Source organism: Fukomys damarensis, unplaced genomic scaffold (genome assembly GCF_012274545.1).
Source record: "Fukomys damarensis isolate Sample0158 unplaced genomic scaffold, DMR_v1.0_HiC HiC_scaffold_10, whole genome shotgun sequence".
NCBI classification, from domain to species: Eukaryota; Metazoa; Chordata; class Mammalia; order Rodentia; family Bathyergidae; genus Fukomys; species Fukomys damarensis.
Window position 1 is genome coordinate 15,624,175 of NW_022900922.1, and position 10,157 is coordinate 15,634,331.

Genomic DNA, 10,157 nt, shown 5'->3' on the forward strand with positions numbered 1-10,157 from the left:
TTCCAGCCTCCATGCCAGCACTGGTGATCTCCTTTACTGTGCCTATAGATTTGCCTTCACTGGGAGTCTTATGTAATTTGGATAAGCATGCATCAGTAGTTTGCTTCTTTTCTACTGTGAAATAATTCCACTGAAGGAGTTTGTTTATCTGTGCACTATTCGAGGAATGAGTTTCAGTTTGGGGCTTTATAAACAATGCTATGAATACTCATCTACGAGTCTTTGTGTAACGTATATGTAATTGTCACTTTTTCCTGGGGCAGAGAGGTGGAAGTGCAGTCGTTAATTTATACACCTACTGTGTAACTTTCACTGCCCCAGCAGACTGTACTTCCGTGTGGCTGCATCCTTTCACCGTCACCCAGCAGGGACGAGGTTTCCTCCATCTGCACATTCTCACCCATCCTCTTCTCATGCCTTCGTATCCCATGGGGCCTTCAGCACCTGTGTGCATGTGCGTTTCTTGAATCACTGATGGTGTAAAGCATCTTTCCACGTATTTATTAGCTATTTATGTATCTTCTTTGGAGAAGTGTCTGTTTAAATCTTCGCCCACTTAAAATATTGTGTTCATCTTCTCACTGAGTCTAAGTACTTCTGTATTCTGTGTACAAATCATTTACCAGATGTATAGTTTGTGGATGTTTTCTCCAGTCTTTGGCTTTTTTTCCTTTCTATAAATGGCACTTGTTGAAAAACAAAAGTAAATATTTTAATTTCAATGACATATAACTTACCAAATTTTTCTTTCATGGATCATGTTTCTATGTTGTATATAAGAAGTCTTTGTCTAATCCAAAGTCACAAGGACGTACTCATATGTTTTATTCTAGAATATTGATAGTGTTAGCCCTTACATTTTGGTATCTATACATGATTATTATGTATAGTGTGAGGTAACAGTCTAAGACCTTTTTTTCTCCTCTTTGTTATGTTTATGGCTATATAGACATCCAGTTGTTCTAGCACCATTTGTTAAAGTCTGTCTTCTCCTCCATTAAGTTAACTCCACACTTGTAAACAATCAACTGACCATAGAAATAAGTTTATTTCTGGCATGTTCAGTTTATCTGTATGTTTTTTCTTATGCCAAAACAAATTCGTTCAATTATAGTAAGTTTTGAAATGAAGAAGTATTCTTGGTTCTTTACCTATCTACATTTTGTCTTGCAGTTTTTTTGGCAGCATCTTTAGGATTTTCTGCCACATGTGAGTAAACTTACTGCTTCCTTCCCAGTCTATTTGTATTTCCTTGCTTTTCCTGCCTAATATAGTGAGCACAGATATCTTTGCCTTATTCCCAATCTATTCTCTATCTTTTACTGTTAAGTTTGATGCCAAATGTAGGTTTTTCACAGAAGCCCTTACTTAAGTCAAGAAAGTTTCCTTCAGTTCTTAGTTTTTAAAAGAGTTTTAATCATGAGTGGTGTTGGGTTTTTTTTCTGCAATCAGTTGAGATGGTCATAAGGTTCTTATCCATTATTCGTATGTTGTAATCATTAATTTTTGGTTGTTAAACCAACCTTGCATTCCTGGGATAAATTCTGTTTGATCATGGTGTGTAATTTTTTTTTTCTGTTTTTTTGAGGCAGGGCCTCACTGTGTAGTTCAGACTGGCCTTAAACTTGCTATGTAGTTCATGCTGTTCTCAAACTCACAGCAATCCTTCTGCCTCAGCCTCCTGAGTGCTGGGATTTCAGGCGTTGCATTATCCACCTGGCTCCATGGTGTGTTTACACGATGCTGGATTTCATTTGGTAACATTTTGTTAAGAATTATTGCAATATACAGACACTGGTTGGTGGTTTTATTATGTCTTTGGTTTTGCTAGGTCAAAACTAGCCTTCTAGGATATGTTGGACAGTCTTCCCTCTCTGTCTGTATTTTAAAGGAGTCATGTAAGCTTGGTAAATATAGATAGAATTCACCAGTTAAGTTGTCTGGACCGGTGCATTTCTTCACAGGAAGATTTTTAAACTGTTATTTCAATTTCTTTATCCTCATCAGGATTATCAGTTTCCTCAGGTCAATTTTGCTAATTTGTTTCTTTCTAGACATTTTCCCATTTCATCCAAGTTGTCTAATGCGTTGGCATAAAGTTGCTCATAACATTCACTTATTCTCCAAATTTCTGTGATGCCCTCTTACATTCTTAATTTTGCTAATTTGCATCTTCTCAATTTTTTCTTAATTGAATTAATTAAAATTTTATCAATTTGGTTGATCTTTTCTAAGAGCCAACTTTTTATTTCCTTGTTTTTTTCTACTCTTCTTCTGTGTTCTAGTTAACTGATTTCTGCTCTGATCTTTATTTATTTTCCTTATGCCTTCTTGAGTTTAATCCTCCCCCATCCCATCTCTGTCTCTATGTATGTGTCTCTCGCTTTTTTCCCCTCTTAAGCTGGAAACTTAATTTTCTGGGGGGTACCAGGGATCGAACTTGGGTCCTTGTGCTTGCAAGGGAGGCAGCGGAACCACTGAGCTAAATCCCCGGCTGGAAACTTAAATTATTGATTGAGAGCTTATTATTTTTCTAAATCCTATTTGGCCCTCTCCTGCTAATTTTGGTGTGCTGTAATTTTGTTATGTTAGGTTAAAAAGATTTCTGATTTTTTTCCCCTTTTAATCCATTGCCTTTTTTTTTTCCCCACCAGTACTGGGAATTGAACTCAGGACCAGGCAGGCATGTGCTACTGAGCTATATCCCTGGGGCTACCACGGCCTTTTAAAAAATGTATTAATTTCTTAACAATGGAAGTTTCCTCAGATTTCTTCCTTTTTCTATTTCTTATTTAATTCATTTGTGGCTACAGAACATATTTTGAATGATATAAATTATTTTAAATATATTATGGCCTAGTATATGGTCTAACCTGGACATTGTTCCATGTCCTTTTGAAAAAAATGTGTATTCATTATTTTGGGGTACAGTGTTCTATAAATGTTAGTAAGTTGGTTGACAGGCTTGTTCAAATCTTCTGTTTTTATTGATTTTTTTTGTCTAGTTGTTCTCTTCATAATTAAAAGCAGGGTATTAAGCTCTCTAACTATAATTATTGTTTTTCCAACTATATCCGTTTTGCTTCATAAATTTTGACATTCTGTGTCCTTTGTTATGAGGAGGGTACAGGGTTCTGACTTGAACCCCCCCAACCATTCTTCCCATTCCCTCTTGGCACACTGGGTCCCCCACTTTCTTCCTCCTCTGTGGCCAGTACGCCAGAAAAAGTGGGACCGTGCACTTTCTGAACCAATATCCCATTTCCCCAGCTCAGTAGTATTTTTTTTGTTCCATGCCTGGAAGCAATAGTGAGACTTCTTCCCTCATGATGGAGAGGAATAAAAGACTCTGGGCTCCCTGAGAAGAAAGTATAGCACTTGGCTTTCTGACCCCCAGGCTTCGGCCATGGAGACTGTCTGAACTGGACAGAATCCATCCCGGCAAAGGGTGCAGAGCTTCCCCTGTTGTTTCTCTCTTGTGAGGGTGATGAGATTGGCTGACTCCTCCTCGGTAATGACACACATATGTGACGTTCAGTTGTGACCTCACACTCTCACCCCCTCTGCCTCTTTGCCTCCCCCTCCTTCATACGTGTTCAAGAACACTGTTTTATGAAGGATGTCTGAGCACTATGGTGAATGCCACATGGAAGCCTAGATTTGGGGCGCTAGAACTCTGCACAGTTACAAAAGGGAGTGGGGAGGGTACGTGGAGGGAGAAGACACTGACCATGTCTGGTCCACCCTCTTAAGACAGTGATTTCACAGAGTGAATGTTCACAAGGTCAGAGAATGAGGCCAAATCTGCTTCATTCTTCAGATGGCGATTGAGAGGGTGGTGGGCTGGGGAAAGCAGGGAGATGCTCCCGAAGGAGCCAAGCATGATGCTCTTCACCAGAGAAGCTCTGGCGTTCATGGTCCAAAAGTCAAGACACAGCTGGACAGACTGTATCCCTGCCAAGTGACTCAAATATTCATTGTCAAGTTGATGAACTGGAAATAAAGAGAAAGAGAAAAGGGCTTACTCCTCCAGCATCAGGAATGGACCAAGTTCACTAATGACATGGGAGCTTTGGCCATTGGATCATTTTGCCAGCAAACTCAGACTTCTGCACCCAAATGAAGCCAAATTTTAAAAAAAATTAACAAACCTTCAGCACTTTAAGTTCTCTAAAGGTCCTTTGCAATTTAGCTTACATCAAGCACAGACAGTGAGAGAGAGGGAAGGTAGAGTGTGCTAGTTCTCTGTTGGGTCGGGGAATCCCTCACAAAGGTACAAGGTGACTCTGTCACTGCAAGGCTGCTGTGAAGGAAGCAGGGACCAGGCACATGGTCTATATAAGTGAGTTCCTGGGTGTGTGTGTGTGTGTGCAGTTCCTCTCATCCCCTCTCCTCTTCTCCTCTCTCCAAGGTCACCTGCTTCTCCTTCCCACAGGCTTGCAGATCACAGCATGATGACCTGGGGAGCACAGTCATGTGAGATGTTTTCTCTCCCCTCCCTACCTTTTCTCCTGGGCAGGACATGAGTAGAATCAAGGTAATGAAGACACACAGGTTCTTTGAGCAGAGGAACAGCAGCTCAGCCCCAAATTGACTCCCATTTCCCTAGGAGCTCTCAGAGACTCTAGTTTAGTTGGTCTGGGGCCTTGGCTGGGGCATGGGTTTTAACATCAACCAGGTGAGGCTAATGGGCAGCCAGAGCCAGATATCAGGCTTAGAGGAGGATGAAAAGAGTTTCTTGCTGCTCAGAATAGTAACATGGGCAAGGCCAGAGCGCAGTCTAGATCCAACCTGTGGACACGGGTTGGCAGGGATACCTTGACCCTGACAGTGGACTGTTTCCTACATACTTCAGGATCTCTAGGGCCTTTGGCCAATGTCGCCCAGCTACCACTTTCCTTCCCACCAAGACCAAGAGCAACCACATGCTTTCCTTGTGCCAACTAGTGACAAGACCCAGCAGGAAGCAAGAGATGAAGGTGGGCCTCTGGTCCCCCATTTTCATGAGAAAACAGCTTGAGGACATGTATCTCTCTTTGGAATCCTGGGGTGCTTCTTGAAGTTATGGATCAGAGAAGTTATAGTTACTACATGTGTCCTGTGTGCTAAAGTTGGAAGACAGTACTGGAGAAGAGAAAAGAGAGCATCCTGCTTCTATGCACAGAGAAGCCATAATGTGTCCAGGGATCCAAGAGACACATACGGAAAATCTAATAGTGAAGCATAATGATCACCATTTCTATAATATTATGAACCCATCTTTTGATGTAAGAGCAATGCCTCCATCTCTTTCTGCAGGTAGTAAAACTGAGGAACAGAGCAGGATATCAATCCAAATTGGTGTGCAAAGGGCAGAGGAGGAAGGTTTCACACCCCAGCACACCTGTCAGTCTTAGAACAGGCACTAAAGTGTTACCTGAGCCCCAGACCGGGGCTTCTGAGGCTGGGGTGAGCTTATGATGGCAATGTGGGTACAGAAGACAGGGGGCAAACGCTGGTGGCCTGGATCACTATGGTCCTGCTTTGGACAGCAAAAAGGGACAGAGAGACACAGGGTGAATAGGAAAGAGAGAAAGACAAAGTGTGAAAACTTGAAGGAAAGCATCCCATAGTTCCCATTGGCCTCTGGGCAGGAGAACATTGACCACAGTTTTCAAATTTCATGTGGGTCGGAATCACAGGGTCCCCGGAAATGAGATCCCACTGCAGCAAGGCTGGGTGGGACCTATGTTCTGCATCCTAACCAGCTGCCCTGGGCAAGGCCATACGCAGGAGAGGGTCAACATGAAACTCTGAATATTCTCTGCACACTACAGAAATCCATCTATAAACCTCAGGCCATGGGACAGCTCCTGCAACAGGCCAAAGTCTTGCATTTCTCAGGGCTTTGAGGTGTGTGTGTGTGTGTGTGTGTGTGTGTGTGCATGAATGCACGTGCACACACACACACACACACACACACACACACACACCACGGAAGTCACAGGATGACCTGTGTGAGGGAGAGTGGACAGATCTTGAGCTAGAAGGCAGGCAGAGAAGCTGGTCAAGAAGGTGGTGTATTCACACCTCCATCCAAGGTGGTCCATCTCCCTCTGCCTCAGTTTGTACCTCAAAGAATCACTAAGTCAAATGAACAGCACCTCAGATATATCAGCTACCATATTGTCACTGAGTGTGGCCCTCACTGATGCTAAGTTCAGCGATGCTCTACGCTCTTGGAGAAGTACCTGCAGGGGCCATACCTCATTTATGTTGAGGTAGATGAAGTCCTTGCTCTTCGTACTGAGGGCCTGGAACACCCCTGAGGGGAGAGACAGAAAGGTGTCACTGTGGAGACTGTCCCTTCAGTTAGTGGAAGACCACTTGTGTGGGAGCTGCTCCCTCTGGTGGGAACCAGAGATTGCTGGGCACAGCCTGAGGAATGGGCCAACAGAAGGGACTTTAGTTGCTGCTGTAGGACAGTGGCCTTGGGAGTAGCAGCTCATGCAGTCACCTACCCTATGTGGTGGCTGGAGAGCTCCAGCATCCAAAATTTCCCTGTTTTAACCTTTTGGAGTCCCAGAGACCCTGAAATCCATGGCCACCAGCCTACCCACTGGACATAGCTGCAGATTCAAGGACAGAACCTCTGGGATCTGTTATTAAATAATTCAGGGGGAAAGTATGTGTTGGAGGGAAGATTGTTAAGGATGGATGTATAGTATTGGAACCTTCTGGGGAATTTTTCCAAATTCTGATACTGTGTGAAGTGTTTTATAAATTCCCCCTCCTGAGAATGTAACCTAATTGGTCTACTGTGTAACCTCATCACTACAACTTATTTTTTTTTATGGTGTATGGGATGGAACCCAGGTCCTGGCACATGCCAGGCAGGTACTCACCACTGAGCTACATCCCCATTCCATCACCAATTTTCAAGCTCCCTTAGGGACTGTCACGTGTAGCAAAGTTTGTGAAGCACTGGTGTGAACATGGACCCTGTTATTCTCTGTATAGGAGTGCATGGTTGACAGTTTCTATGGCTAAGGATTGAAATCACACTGGGGCAAAGCTGTAGCCTTAGCAAGTTTCCCAGATGATGCACTGTGAGGATACCAGAAGCCTGAGGGCCTCTTCCCTGGCTCTCCTCCACCAGAAGATCAGCCAAAGCAGGGCCAGGAATGATCACGCATGAGGGGCTGAGAGGCGGAAGACTGGCTGAGAAGAGAGAAGTTACCAAATCTCTGATTCCTAGGGTCTGCTCTAACTACCCCATGAGTCTAATAAGTGTCATCTTTGGGGCGGGTCTTTCAGCAGTCACCTCTTCCTGGCTACCAGTCACCCCCTGAAGAAGCTGTGCCTCTTGGAAGGACATCTAGGGCCTTCTCTCCCCCATCTCCCAGCCACCACCATGTTTATTGACTGCTCACTGAGGGTGGCTCCACCCACCGTCAGCTCTGGTACTAATGGAGACAAGTTCAAGTAAGTAATCACCATGTCTGTCCCCTGGGTGAAAGAGGGTCCCAACGTGAACCCGAGACCCTGCCTAGAGGTCGTCTATTGAGCAGATTTTAGATGCACAATTGGTGAGGTCATGTGCAAAGTGCAACGTGGGGCCCTTTGTTCAAAACTCAAGACTTTCAAGATGGAAACACCAGAGCATTTGACTCAGCGTGAGGTGCCTGGGACCTGGGTCCTTTTGCACTTGGCAGATGAAAGCCTGGACACATGTGGCCTTGTCCTCAGGGATGCAGCAGGGAGGAGCGCCCATATATGACCTTTCTTCCCTCCTGCTATAATAATCTTGTTGGTTTCAGAGAAAGGGAGTGAGAATACTGAGACTCTCATGATTCTATACACTGTGATGGGTTTGGCCCAAGAGGGGACCTTTCCTTGGATGCAAGGCATCCCCTCACCCCCATCCTTTGCAGAGACTGAATATGTGAAGAACAGGGGTCAAGAGATATGCACTGTGGGAAGACACCTCTGCCCTCAGCCATGCTCACAGCCACACTCATCTGCAAAGATCATGGTGGCCCTCTGGGTCTATCTTTGCTGAATTTTGCCAGTTTCTTCCCCTAACATAGTGTATTGAACTCAGGGCTCATGCCCTGAGCTACATCCCCAGCCCTTTTCTATTTTGAGAGAGTTTCACCAAGTTTCCCAGGATGGGTTGGAACTTGTGATCTTCCTGTTCACCTCCCAGGGTACTGAAATTACAGATATGTGCCACCGTGCCCAGCTCAGGTTGTTTCTTACATGTTTGGGGAGGGGGACTGAACACGCCCCGAGGTGTCCCCCACCCCCACAGCTCCCAACACTCACGGCTTGCGTTCTCCAGCCGCACCAAGCAGTTGAGGAAGTCGTCAAAGTCCATCTGGAGTTCTTCATCTGCGTACCTGAGCACAACCAGCTGTAGGAGGTGGCTGCTCAGCTGGAAGCCTGTGGAGGGACAGGAGCCTGGGAGTCGCCATGTTGGTCCGTGAGTCCACAGTGCCAGGGTTCCCAGGTAGCAGGGTAAACTGTTAAAAGGGCCAACTTCTGCTCCGTGGAGCTGAGATTTCCGGTCGGAGGGGCTTGTCCCTGGTCTGGGTATGGGTGGAGTGTGTGTGTGTGCTTGGGACCATGAGCACTGGGGGCACCATCTGAATATAATGTGCCTAAGGAGCTCATAGTGCTGGTTTTGCAGCCCACATCACCCCTGGGGTCTGGCTGACTTTCCAGGGGGCCTCACTGAGCAGACAACACTGGATGGCGCCTAAGTCCCACACTGGTTCTGCAGCGGCTCTCCCTGCTGGCACCTGCCCTAGAGGGCTCCAGGCCGGGTACTGAGGTGTGTAAATACCACTCAGCACATTTCAACCTAGAATGTGTCTGCAAGGGGCACTGCAGCCCATATGAGGATGCCATACAGGCTCCTTCCTGCCTGGCACTATGGAGGGTGGCACCAGACTGCAGTCAGGAGGCTGCTGGAGCTCTGGGGCTGCCCTGGCTGTAGGGTGTGTGTGGCCTCCCTTCTCTGGCTTCAGCTTCTCACAGCAGAGTTCCTTCTAGATCCATGTTCAGTGCTTTGATTTCTAATCGTGTGCTACTTTACTTCCTTTTTGAGGTTGTGAGGACAGAACCCATGCTAGGCAGGCACTTACCACTGAGGTGCACCCCAGCCCCTAATTGCTAATCAGTGCCTGGGAGCTGTGTTCTTTCCCACTCCCAGCCTAGCCCATGTGCTCAGCCCATGTGTTCACAGGCTTATCCAAAGTCCACACTTCTTGCTGCTTCTTCCAGATTCCAGGTAGAGGCGGAAGCCAGTTAGTCCCAGAGCACAGTTTCTGGAGCCCACACAATGGTACTGGCTACGGCTGTGCCAGGATCCTGGGGTCTGCCTCCAAGGCCTGAGGGGTGGGGAATCCCCCTCTTCAAGTCAAGATGGAAAATTTGGTCACGTGCCTTGTCTCTGAGGGTCCCTTCATCCCATGCTCAGTTCCTGCTCTGGAGAATCAGGCACTGCCTCCGCTGTGGTATTCTCCACTTTGATAACACATCTTACTTTGTGTCCCCATTAGGACATGACCTGGCTGTGTTCCAGATTTCTGGTGCCTTGGGAAGGGACTGTGTCATGAGCTGCAGCTGCCTCTGTCTATAAAGTGCACTGAACTCAGGTTGCAGAGGAGCCACCAAAACCATGGCTGGTGCACAGGGCCCTGAGCCCCCAAGATGAGTCTACTGGCCAGGGTCTACCAAGTGGTGGAAATGCAAGTGGGAGCCTGTCCTTCATGGGAAGTAGTTGGCTATCAACCGAGTCATCCGGTGTGAATTCAGTGCCTGTTACTGGCAGAGCTGGGGACGGGCCACAGGTGGTAGGTGGAGGGGAACAGTTGCCCAAACCACAGGCAGGCTCACTCTGTCTAGCTGTGATAATGACTGCCACAAAGTAGCACTTAGAGGTTTGGCAGCACTGTAGTGGGCTACCAAAGAGTCATATGTCACTGTGCTGGTCAGAAAACTTGTCCAGTGGCTGAGAGGCCTGCAAGGGCAGAACAAGTTCATTCTTCAAAATTCCTGCTGATACGGGCCCTGATTTAAAATGAGGATCTGGCCAGACGTGGTGGCGCATGCCTGTAATCCCAGCACTCAGGAGGCTGAGGCAGGAGGATCACTGTGAGTTTGAGACCAGC

The 10,157-nt window shown here is 46.4% G+C and overlaps 1 protein-coding gene across 1 annotated transcript in view; it reads right to left on the reverse strand.

Moving 5' to 3' along the window:
- Window positions 1-3,479: 3,479 nt before the first annotated feature.
- The window catches only part of Capn9 (calpain 9), a 32,405-nt gene continuing 25,727 nt past the window's right edge, over window positions 3,480-10,157 (reverse strand). The window contains exons 18-20 of the mRNA XM_010621923.3: window positions 8,308-8,424; window positions 6,246-6,304; window positions 3,480-3,993 (exon numbers count right to left, since the gene is read on the reverse strand). Of these exons, the coding sequence (XP_010620225.1) occupies window positions 3,967-3,993; window positions 6,246-6,304; window positions 8,308-8,424 (203 nt within the window). The 3' untranslated portion in view covers window positions 3,480-3,966. The remainder of the gene's footprint in view (window positions 3,994-6,245; window positions 6,305-8,307; window positions 8,425-10,157) is intronic.